Source organism: Adelges cooleyi, unplaced genomic scaffold (genome assembly GCF_023614345.1).
Source record: "Adelges cooleyi isolate 19-005CV unplaced genomic scaffold, UGA_ACOO_1.1 ACOO_flye_CR_arks_rails_tigmint_CR_PRNA_25, whole genome shotgun sequence".
Taxonomy (NCBI): domain Eukaryota; kingdom Metazoa; phylum Arthropoda; class Insecta; order Hemiptera; family Adelgidae; genus Adelges; species Adelges cooleyi.
In genome coordinates this window covers 116,846-129,236 of record NW_026095915.1, presented here as the reverse complement: position 1 = coordinate 129,236, position 12,391 = coordinate 116,846, and the positions used below count along the sequence as shown (strand labels likewise).

The 12,391-nt window shown below is 28.2% G+C and overlaps 2 protein-coding genes across 3 annotated transcripts in view; both read right to left on the bottom strand.

Moving 5' to 3' along the window:
* Positions 1-4,877: 4,877 nt before the first annotated feature.
* LOC126837532 (uncharacterized) overlaps positions 4,878-12,391 on the bottom strand; it is a 60,087-nt gene continuing 52,573 nt past the window's right edge. The window contains exons 1-5 of one of the 2 annotated variants that reach the window (XM_050571479.1): positions 8,629-9,684; positions 7,381-7,579; positions 6,681-6,881; positions 6,277-6,480; positions 4,878-5,836 (exon numbers count right to left, since the gene is read on the bottom strand). In XM_050571479.1, the coding sequence (XP_050427436.1) occupies positions 5,173-5,836; positions 6,277-6,480; positions 6,681-6,730 (918 nt within the window). In that variant the 5' untranslated portion in view covers positions 6,731-6,881; positions 7,381-7,579; positions 8,629-9,684 and the 3' untranslated portion in view covers positions 4,878-5,172. Of the gene's footprint in view, positions 5,837-6,276; positions 6,481-6,680; positions 6,882-7,380; positions 7,580-8,628; positions 9,685-12,391 lie in introns of those variants that run through there. The other variant, XM_050571480.1, reaches the window with a different exon arrangement.
* Positions 9,894-11,118, bottom strand: LOC126837535 (uncharacterized). The gene is made up of 3 exons (XM_050571483.1): positions 10,841-11,118; positions 10,566-10,757; positions 9,894-10,262 (listed from the first exon to the last, which is right to left on the bottom strand). Exons 1-3 carry the CDS (start codon positions 10,922-10,924, stop codon positions 9,918-9,920), a joined length of 621 nt encoding a protein of 206 aa, XP_050427440.1. The 5' UTR covers positions 10,925-11,118; the 3' UTR covers positions 9,894-9,917.

Sequence of the window (12,391 nt, the reverse complement as noted above, 5' to 3'; positions counted from 1 at the left end):
TTATTTTTTTATAAAATATTTATATTTTGTTATAAAATTTTAAATTTCATAAAATTTTATTTTTCTATACAAATTATTTTTTCATAACTATTCTATATTTGATTATAAAATTTTTATATTTCATAAAAATCCTTTATTTTATTATAAAATTTCTAAACTTCATAAAAATTCTTTTTTTCATAAAAACTATATTTTATTTAGTGATGGGAAATAAATCCGGATTTTCTTAAAATCCGTAAAATCAGATTTTCGGTTTTCGAAGTTCAATGAAAAAAATCCGGATTTTACGAAGAATCCGGATTTCACGAAGTATCCGGATTTTACGAAGAATCCTGGCTTAATGACAAATCCGGTTTTCAAAATTTGAATTTCAGAAACCGTTACCTGGGTTTAAATAAAAAGCCAAATTACCGATTTTAAAATTCATAAAGCCATTTTGTAATTACTAATTCAGCAGTACAAGATGACCAAATTGTTCAAATTAGTTGACTTTTAATCCTCTATAAAATGCTATTATCGGACCCCTTCAACTAAATTACCATAAGTTATATGTTTCTAATGAACTTTAAGCTTCATATATGTAATCTAGATTAAATACAAAGTAAGTATGCTGTATTACAGTTCACTATTTGTGATATATTGAAAACAATTACCTATTTAAAAATTTTAAGCTATATTTGAGTAGTTTTTACATGCTTTTCTTTAACTCGCTAACACGTACGGATATTTTTCAAATCTTGCAAAATTAATTTAACCCACTTCCCAATGTCGTAGAAGGCTGAAACTTGGCACAGACACTCATCTCGGATGACACTATAATATAATGTTATCATATTGGGACTCAGGCATCCAGGTCACCCTACACAGGGTCATATGTGGGGGTCATTTCACTAAAATGTCATGTTTTCTTCAAATCTTCTAAAATTAATTTAACCCACTTCCTGATATCCTAGAAGGCTGAAATTTAACCTAGACACTCATTTTGGATGACAATACAATGTTCCGTCAAAATATTGGGACCCAGACATCCAGGTCGCAAATGCCGGGGGGTCAAATATGGCGGTCATTTCACTAAATTTCACTAAATCACTTCTTCGAAATCTGGATTTCGAAGTTCGAATACTACAACTCCGGATTTTGAAGTTTAAAAGTCCGGTTTTTTTAACTTCGGATGCAAAATCCGGATTTTCCCATCACTAATTTTATTATAAAATTTCTAAATTTCATAAAATTTTTATACATCATAAAAATTCTATATTTTATTATAAAATTTCTAAATTTCATACAATTTTTCTATTTTATAAAAATTCTATTTTTCATAAAGTTTTTATATTTTATAAAAATTCTATATTTTTCATAAAATTTATAAATTTCATAATAATTATTTTTTCATAAAAATTCTATATTTTATTATAATATTTCTAAATACAAAATTTTTATATAAATATATATATATATATAAATAAATTTTATAATTAATTATAGAATATACATATATACAATTATACATACATAGAAGAAAATATCATTGAGTAGGATTTAACTATTTGTCTAGATATGTTCTGTTAACCTTTATTTTTGTTTAAGATAAATAAAAGAAACTTAATCGGAAAGTTTAAGAGAAAACCAAATAGATGTATAACTTATTTTTTTTAATCGCCATCATACGTTGCTCAAAAAGTAAACAAATAAGTTTTTATTATTAAGAATTCAAAAAGAAAACCAATTTCTTTTTTTTATGATTTATGAATACATAAATACAGTTGGGTGGGGGTATAGTAGAGACACATAATTATTACAACTGAAAATTATATAATCGCTTTTAAGTAAACGCTTAGGTGTCAGTCAGTAGATAGTAGAAATACAATTATCGAAAAAACCCTTAAAGGGCATTGAAGTGTTTAAAATTGTATTTTTTAGTATTAGGGCTGGGAAAAATTTTTGAATAAAAAAATATAAATATTGTTACATCTTGACGATTAAATTATTTGAAATAATAGTTAATTAAAAAAAAACCCAGGGAACAACTAGGATTAAGCACACGTTTGCTTTATTTTAAAATATTAATATATATATATAAATATTGCCATACATACATATAATTATAATACGAGTATAATACCATAATACTATAAACCTGAACAAAAATAAATTGATGATTTAATTGACAATTCTGTTAATTAATTTTTATTTAATAAAACAAATAATAAATAAACACAATGTTTTGTTGTGCATAGGATAATCATCCAAGCGTACAATTGTATGGTATGAGTCAGTGTATGTTGTGCGTCCTGTTTATTTTAGTATATCCTTTTATACTTTTTATAAAATATTGTATTTGAAATTATATATAAATAATTGTGTGCGATATTATTATTTGTGCATACAACTGATCTTATATAATTGACATTTTTGATTAGTGCATATAATCTTATCATATATATATAAAGGTATTTTTAGTGCATATAATTTAATTTATAAAATGTATTATGTGTTATGTATTATGTATTATGATATTACGTGTACCTAAATGATTCAGTGCATACAATATAATCATTACAAAGTGCCACTTTCGAATTTTGGACACGTCCCCGTGGCCTAATATAAAACATGTTTTTTTTTTAAAAAAATTAAAATAAAGTTAAAAAAAAAAGTGCTATTGGGGATTTAAGTATTGCAATCTTTTTTTTACATTTCTTTAGCAATTAGGCTTTGTCTTCTTAATCTATTTTTTTTTATTTTAGAAGGATTTTTTTAATTTTTTTAAAGTTTTAAAATTAACAGTTAATTTAGGTACCTGTGTAGGGTGTGTTGTCGTCAGAATTATTTGTGGTTGTGGAGTTTGGAGAAAGAGTGTGTTTTGTGCGATCTCCTCCTTATGCCTTGTTCTTATGAATGGCATCATGGCTTGGTTAATGGTCGGCACTGAACTATATACATGGAAGGAGCATAGTGAAAATAAATTGCCGACACACGGATTCCGCCTTTTGATTCTTGTCATGGATAAAACGGTGTAATATATCATTTATTCCATGATAAAAAGCTGATAACATCGTATTATCTTTTATCACCGGTTAAAAAAAACGATATTAACAATATGAAGTCAGAAACCATTATCGAAAATCATTAAATAAAGTTAGATATGGTAAGTAAAATAACGAAACGGAATCAACATGGCGGCCTCTGAGGCTAGTCACTTTTGTTACATGGGAAATATGCATTATGCGCCTTCCATGTATATAGTTCAGTGATGGTCGGTGATTTGTTGGTTGCCAGGTGTCTCGCAATTTCAATTAAATTCGGCCCACTGTCCCATGAATTTGTTAGCATCGGTTGGTTGCCGAATTTACCCGTCCATTGTTTTTTTGCCATTTTATGTTCATTTTCCCATTGTGTAAGGAAATCGATCAAGTCGGAGGTGATGTCTTCGTAAGTTCCTCTTCTTCCATCATATATTATCACGCTCTCCGTAGGCACATGGCAAGTGATAAGCATCCAATGATTTTTATTGAAGTTAAATGGGAAGAACCGATAGGTTTTGAGTAATATGTCTTTGTTTAACATGTTCGAATCCTTTGTTGATATAATCCAATAAGAAGTTGGTGTAGAAATAATAATTGTTATTGGTGTTGCCAATTATCAATTCTAAGTACTTCTCGATAGTATTTTCTGTGTATACGGATGTATTTGTTTCGAAAGACATGTTAGTATTAGTATATTACTAGCATAGTTGATGTTTGTGTATGTTCTGGCTCGCGGTAAGTCGAATACTGAAGTATTAGTAAATTGGATGGTCTTTTTTTTGAAATATATTTTTTGTATTTTGTCCTGGTGGTGAAATTTTCACTCAATTAATATCTTGTGTTTTAGGGAGTGGGTAGTTTTTGTTATATGCCATTTGCTGTTTTATGCAGGTGAAGGAGATAAGGTTGCCTTGTGGTTGGTTGTTTGATTTGATCCTTTGATGTTGTTTTCGTTTCCAGGTGTATTTGAAGTTGACAAGACGCCCTTACAGGTTTGACAATATATTTTGGTAGGGATGATGTGTGATAGTTACAATATATATATATATATATTTTTTTTTTAAAATGGAAAAATGAGAGGCAAAAAAAAAAAAATTGAATAAATGTATATAATATTATAGTGGTTGTGTGCAATATTAATGTGATTTAAATATTTGATTTTGTGTCTAATTATTTAGTTTGGCGACAAATTTGTTTGTGTTAATATAACTTATTAACCATATACATGTGTATAAGATATATGGATCTTACATGAAGAAAATGTATTGTTTTATTGTTTTTAGGTGTTATATACCTAATACTTTTAAGAATTATATGCACATGCACTACTAAAGCTATATTATCTTACCTGGTTTGTCACATGAAAGTGCATGAATGCTATAGTGTATTCTAAATACATTTGAAAGCGTATATTATAATATAATAATTATATCTATTATTGTTAAATCTCGTGAGTTTTTGTGCATATGATATTTTTTTTTCTGAGCGTCATTTATAAGATAATGAGCTCGTATTTTTCATAAGCTGTATTTTTTATATGCAATTGTGCTTCGCATGCATCTTTGTGTGTATGGTGTAGTTTTGTTAAGTAAATATTAATTGTTTGAATATTTCTTATTCTAACTTTCACCAAATTATACTGTAGCAGATTTTTTGATTTGCCGTGTTAATAAAAATGTTTGTGTTTTTTTTTTGTTTTTTTTTGTTTAAGTTATATGTAATTAAAAAAAAGTTTAATAACAAAATTAATTAGTTGAAATGTATGCTAATAATTATTTGTAATTTATGTTTTAAGTATAATATTTTATTAAAGTGGGTGAAATTAATAGTGTAAAATATGTTTTATTTGTGATTCTTAATATTGTGTGCTTTGAGTATTTTCTTAGATAAAATTAAAGTTTAAAAGGAGTCGGTATAATATTATTAGTTCATAATTTTGCCAACCTATTTGGTTTATAATATTTTGTGCTTCATTAATTATATTAAATATTATTACAGTGAGCGGAGAATTTGCGGATGAAGAAATAAATGTTTCCGAGTTCGTTAGGGACCGATTGAGTGTTCTCTTCATTTTTTATTATGGCTTCTTGTGAAATTGATGTGTGACTGAGACAGTGAGTATTATGGAAGTGCATGAGTGTACGTACGATTATGGGGTGTAAATTATTTTTTTTAAAAGAATTATATATTTTGTGATAATTCTGTTCCAATAAAAAAATAAATATTCATTACATTGGTTTCTTTCTAATAAGTGTTGCGATATATTATCGGTGTTAAATTTTCCTATTTTTATAGCTAATAATCTGACAGATAATAAGTTGGCATAATTTATGTACATTAGTGTCATGGCGAAAATCTCAATTAATTTGTAAATTTTTGTAAAGTTTGATAAATATTTTCTGTCCCATAGATGACAGGTAAAAAATAGAAAAAATTCTGTTTGACAACATATGTTAAGGATTTCTTCTATGGAGAATCTTTTTGATATGCCTATTTGAAGGTTTTCATCAATTATACGAGCTAGAGTATTAATGGAGTGAATTTTATTATCCAAGTTGAAGAAGAAAAAAAAGTTGTGTTTATCGTCACAGAAATGTATGTTAGTAGTGTGTATTGCAAAGGGCGAGTTTTCATGTAATGGTTTTTGCTTTATAGTGTGATAAGTTCGACAAAAATTACACTGAAATAACCGCTGTTCTTTGAAGTCCTCTTTGTTATCATTAGGTATTATATAATTGTATTTTTTTTCTATACAAGACTCCATATGACAACCATCAATTTTTTTATTCTCTCCATGACTCGTACCAGTGACCCTACAGCAAAACATACGAGAAAACAACAATAACTAAAATTGTTATATTCTCAAATTTGTATATTATTACTAAATTTTTAGTTGTAAGTAAATTGATTGGATTTAAACGGTTAAAGTATTAATAAATAGAGATATAGAGATATATATATGTATGTAGAATTTACGGACGAATTTCGTTTTCCAGAAAACTTATTAATTCGTGTGTGAATGAAAATGTATCAATTTTTTTTACTTGGCACTCTCTACTTCTTTTTTTCTTTATTAAAAATTAAATTTTAACTTAAACTGGTAATTTTAAAGTCTAAACATGATTGGATCGTGAATTATATAGGACCTATTTAAATAATATGTGACGAAAGAATATTAAGATCGATATTACAGTTTCATTTCAAGAAAAAACCATTAAGATTACAATATATAATTAACGATACTTTGCCTTACACAAGACTTTTCTTGCTGAATGGTTTTCTAGTGCTTTTATGGTTGGTCGAATCGCACGATTGCTGTATTTTGTCCAAATCATTGATCGTAGGCTGCACATACATAAGCCCATTTTCTTCAATTTCAATCAAGGACTCGTAATAATGTCCATTCACTATATCGGCTTCGACTTTAACCACCGTGGTGTTGCACACTTCCATGTTACTAAAATAAAAAAGATTATTTATTGCTCATCTCAAAAATATAATAGATAATATCACCAGAGAGTGAATGTTAAGAAAGAATGGTGCAATATGTGCTATCAGTGTATCGATTTTTCGTTTGTAGTGGACTGTGCCTCATTTTATTATTACTTTATATTTAAGTATTTGATATACTACGTATACAAAAATAAAACTAATTACTTGTATATATATCCGTCGAATGTGTTTTGAAAATCGTTCTGAGTCGTCATGCGACTATTACATGATTTTTCGATGTTAGTCGACTTCGTTTCATTTATTTCAGTACATTCCTCTTTTATACCATCATAGTCTTCTTCTATTACTTTTTCGTTGTAATAATTATCCGTTTCGTCTTCAACTTTTATTTTCGATTCAGGGAACCTGAAAAATAAATTATAATGAAAATAATTTTAAAAGTAACTAAAAAAAAAAAGGCCTTATATAAAACAGAATACATAGTTGATGTTGTTGCCGTTAGTCATAACCAAAAATGAACTTTTGGTGAAAAATTGTTGTTTACAATGTATTTTTTATAATATTTTAAATAATATAATTTTATATGATAAGCTACCAGGGGACATACGCTTGTCATGTTTTTAAAATCTGCATGGTCAGTTATTAACTGTCATTATCTCTAAAGATGATACCTAAAATTGTTGCCGACATACGTATACGCATAGAGTGTATTATTTTTATGTTAAGAGTTTTATTAATTAGTTAAGATTATTATTTATCAGTCTATTATGCCTAGTAATTCGCCATAGAATGCCTGTCTCCTTTTAATAAGATTACTGTATTCTTTCAACAAAATTTATTTTACTAAAATATTATAAAAATATTTAACTATAAAAATCACATTAGTTATATCATATATGCATACCCGTCAATATTTTTCTGATGTTCGTTATGGTTTGTCGGAGAATTATTGTATGATTTTTCAACGTGATGTGGTTCTGTTTTTTTTTTACTTCGGTAAAATGCTCCTTCACGTCTTCGTCCTCTTCCATTTTTATTACGATTCCGTGGTTATACCAATCCATTTTAACTCTGATTATTGGTTATTTCTCTCTACTTAAATTCTAAAAAACAAAACATATTTTTAAAATGTATTTCACAAACTAATGATTTTTTATTAAAAAAGATTCTAAACTCATTAAAAAGAAAAGGTGAGGAGAGGCACACATTTTGCAAAATTTAGCCCAAAAAAGGTTTTAAAAGAAAGTCATAACATTAGAAATAGTTTTACACTTCACAGCCACACTAGTGACCAAGATTAAAATCCAAATTCTTTAAAAAATAAACTTAACGAAATATTACAAACATAGTTCTACTCAATATGGAATACTATTTTCCTCCTTTATAAAATGTATTTTATTTTTAATAATAAAAAAAAATGATTTTTTTCTTTTTAGTCGAGATTATATTATTTTAAATTAAAAAAAACTAACTCTTAAACATAAAAAAAAGCTCCCGGCTACAGTAAGTGCCATAAACACTGACGACTTACCATACAGCACTCCTTCTTCTTTACTTAATAATAGTAACAGCATTAAAATAGTTTTTAAGTAGATAATAAATAAAACTAAACCATTAATTGTAAATATTTTAGATAGCCAACAGAAACAAATTTCAGTTCTATAAGCTGACATGGGACATGCTCTAGTAGTACCGCTTACAATGAAAATCATACAACTAGCGCCCGTCCAGAAGTAAAATTTGTCTTGGTTGGATATCTATTATAAATATAATCAATGCTACTATAGTCAATGTTACTGGACTTTTGCCATCATATTTATTGTTATTATTTTCTTGTTCGTAATATATAAAACCGATGGATTAGTAAGGTAAATTTACTGCAACTGGTATAAAGAGAAGCTATAAAATAATTTTAGCTCACAATTAACAAGAAAAACACAGTCGAAATTTGTATGTAACTTTTTATCAATATTATTGTCCCTAGGAGCACCAATGGCACATTCTCATTTTAAAACTTTAAAAGTCTATAACGAATGCATGAAAATCATCGAAATTGTTTAAAAATTCAATACCTAACTCGTAAACTGTAGACTACTAATTAATTTTTATAAATAAGACCATGAATCAATAATAATGTAGCTTGGACACTTACTATTACACAGCTATACGGTGAGAATGTTTGACAACGCTCTGTTTCCGTCAATCGTATGTAATCTAATTCTTTTAATATATTTAGGTATAAGCAAATCAGTTCATATTTATATTTCAAACAAATCAGTCACTTTGAGCAACTTAGACATAAAAACCATAATATTGTATGACTCTGAGATTGTTAGATAGTGTTGTTATAGACGCATGTTGACAATGTGTATGTGCGTGTGGAGTAGTAGGTGGAGTATAGACTATATAGACTTAATTAAAAAATGATATTATTATTTAATATCAAAATATTCTGCATTTGATGACTGACAAATAAAATAAAATACAATAAAGTCATGAAAACATTATGTTTGATAAGTATTTACTGTCAATTACAAACAATTGCTTAATGCCATATGGCATATTTTGGCACTGTGGAAGAGAACGTTTGTTTCGACGGCGCGGGGATCTGTGATTAATTAATGCTAATCTAATCAAGCAATATTTGTGTGCATGTTCACTTCATGCATTTAGAACTATTCTTCCTAAATTTGTAGAAAATTGTTACTTTCAGATTTTTACCTTTAGTTAAACTATAAGACATACACACCTTTGTGTCAAATTTCACTTATCTACCTAAATGGGTAATTTTTGATGATGAGTCGGTCAGCAACAAAAATTGAAACTTTGAAATTCTCCCCTTTTGAAAATGCTTTCTATTAATGGCTCAAATTTTTACAGTCTCCTAAGCTACTCGAGCTGAATCTATGTTTCAAATTTCAAAAGCCCATCTTAACAGAAAACAGAGATATGGCGGTTAGAAAAACTGAGTGAATTGGTTCGTGTAAAGATACATTGGAATTGCTGGAACTCGGGCTTAAGTAAGAAAATTTGGCATGATATAACACAATTAAATGACGATAACGGTGTAGTAAGCATTTTTATAGGAAAACGGATAGTTCAATAAAAAAAAAAAAGTGTCAGAAGAATAACCAAGCTAAGTTTGCGGCGTGACATAGAGAAGTATGATAAATACAAATTGTACAGGAGGAAGATTGTTGGAGAACTTAAGTAATGGTAAGAGAATGGTCGTTAGAAACAAATTTCTTAGTCGTTAACGAGCAATTAACTATTTATTAGGTTTTCCTTAAAAAACGTAGGATTTATCCTACCATTCAATGTTATTTTCCTGGTTGCGCGTTTTCTTTAAAAAAAAAAAACACTAACAAATATATATGAATTAGAACATTTGTTAACATACAACTGTATTAACGCTGTCAAAAGTGAATGTTTAAAACAGGTTTAGGCTTTGACTTTTTTAACTTTTTTCACTAACATGCTTTTTGGTTTTTCTCGGAGGGGTTTAGTACTGAACATCCTGTAATCGAACGGCAGTTGTTCATCCGGATACAGCTGATTGCAAAAGTATATCCTTCGCACCCTACAGTTGGCGTGCACCTGAATCCGGACGGTCTCCACGTACGTGGTGTTAAACGTGCGCTCAGTGAAGTTGGCCAAGTTGAACTGTATTTGGTTCCAATCGTTGTTCAGACACAGAGGCATAGTGCACATGTACATGCTCACTCTGGTGGCAGACTGGTAATTGCTGACTCGGAAACGGCGGCGGACGTTAACGTTATCCAAAACCTAAGCGATTTGAAAGCCAGTAGTAAACATAGTTTTACATGAATTTAATATTAAAATTCAAAATTCAGGATAAGTGTAGCTAGAGAATAGAGGAATCGAAGAAGTGGTAAATAAAATAAAGCATCGTTAAGGTTTACCTACCTAACAGACCTCTTTTACTATTGTACTCTTGTACAATTCATATTTACAACAAACAAGCCGGTTGAAAATTTTAAATACACGAGGGCAGTATAGAAAATAGTTATAATTTTAATTTGACGCTATATTTTTTTTATATGGCTTTACTTTGTGTTTTAGTCTTACCGTTATTTCAAACGTAAAGTATCTGTTGAGGTTTTTCATGAGCAACACTATAAATGGTAAACGAATACCTAGGGAAGCGGCAGAATCAGGTGGTGTGCTTATGGAACATGTAGTAACATTGTTAGACAATATTTGTAGAACGTTTGATTTGAGATGTTCGTCTTGGACGGTTCTGATATCGCCTTCTTTCGACTGACAAGAAATTATGATTAGATAAATAAAAGAAACCATTAAACATAATTTTAAAAAAAACCGGCTAGTAATTATAAACCAACTTCTATTTTCCAAATTGCCAAAGGCTTACTGCCAACACTATAAAACACTGTCATTAATTTTCCCTGGAACCGGTCGCTAAACATTGTATAGCGGACAATGACAATGACACTGAATTAACTACAATGGAAAAGTAAATAAAATGACAACACAAAAACAAAATTAAAAACTATTTAGAAACCGAAATGTACTTGTGTTGTTTTTTGTTATTTGGGAGTCATAGTAAAACCAACGCTGAACAGAAACTAACTTTAAAAAATATTTTGTTGATAACAGGTGGCCAGTAATACGCTTATGTAGATAAGCTGTGTTTAAAATTAAAAAAATTCCTTATTATTTTGTTAATTTTAAACTTCGTTACAGAGGTACTAAATTAATAAATATTAAAAGGTAATAAAAATTCACTTTTCTATCTGAAAATACTTTAATTAATTCTGAGAAGTCAGAATTTTAAGCAATAAGATTTTCAATACTTGTAGCTAAGGATGTTAGGGTGTCTTGTGCTATGATTGACCTTAGGTAGGTTTTTAATAATTTGAATTTAGAGAAGCTTCTTTCTCCACTTGCAACAGACACTGGTATTGTCAATAAAATTCTAAATGAAATCCCTATATAGGGGAATAAATCCTCAAATAGATCAAACAGTCAAGGCTAAAAAACAAACTCATGTAAGTTTGTTGAATCAGTCTTTGATTAACAAATTAATAGCATAATTAATATAATAAAATATTAAGATCATACTTGCTACAACGTAATGAGACATAATATAATATAATTAAAGTTAAAGTACAATGTTTCGTTAAACTTAAAAAATTATATTATTTAACCACTAAAAAAAATAACAGCACTTTGGTTTTGTCAGTCTTTGAACAATGAAATTAAGAACATAATATATTTTAGAATACTCTATTGAAATAAAAAGATAAATAAAAACTAGTCATCACAGGCCAATGTTTGTATTTCTTATTAATATATGGCATACGTTTTTTAATGTCCTGCAGTTTTTATTAGAAACTTTCTCGTTTGGATATAATATTTCATTTGGTAGTTCATCTTTAAAATTTCGTAACAAATACAACCAATAGATTAGTAAGGTAAAAATATTTCAGATAGTATAAAGAGATACTATAAAATAATTTAAACAGTAAATTTATCAATAATATATTATTCACCCTAAATGTAAATAGAACTCACAATTAACAAAAAAAACACAATCAAAATCTTTCTGTAACTTTTTATCAATTTTATCGTCCCTAGGAGCACCAACGGCACTTCTCATTTTAAAACTTTAAAAGTCTATAACGAATGCATGAAAATCATCGAAATTGTTTAAAAATTCAATACCCAACTCGTAAACTGTAGACTATTAATTAATTTTTATAAATAAGACCATGAATCAATATTAATGTAACTTGGACACTTACTGTTACACAGCTATACGGTGAGAATGTTTGACAAGGCTCGGTTTCCGTCAATCGTATGTAATCTAATTATTTTAATATAGTTAGGTACAAGCAAATCAGTTCATATTTATATTTTTAACAAATCAGTCA

Coding starts and splice junctions, on each gene's coding strand:
- LOC126837535 (XM_050571483.1), bottom strand. CDS start 10,924: ATGTTTAGCGACCGGTTCCAGGGAAAATTAATGACAGTGTTTTATAGT. Junction 10,758..10,840: donor TGGCAATTTGGAAAATAGAA/GTTGGTTTATAA, acceptor ATTTCTTGTCAG/TCGAAAGAAGGCGATATCAG. Junction 10,263..10,565: donor ACTTTACGTTTGAAATAACG/GTAAGACTAAAA, acceptor CAAATCGCTTAG/GTTTTGGATAACGTTAACGT.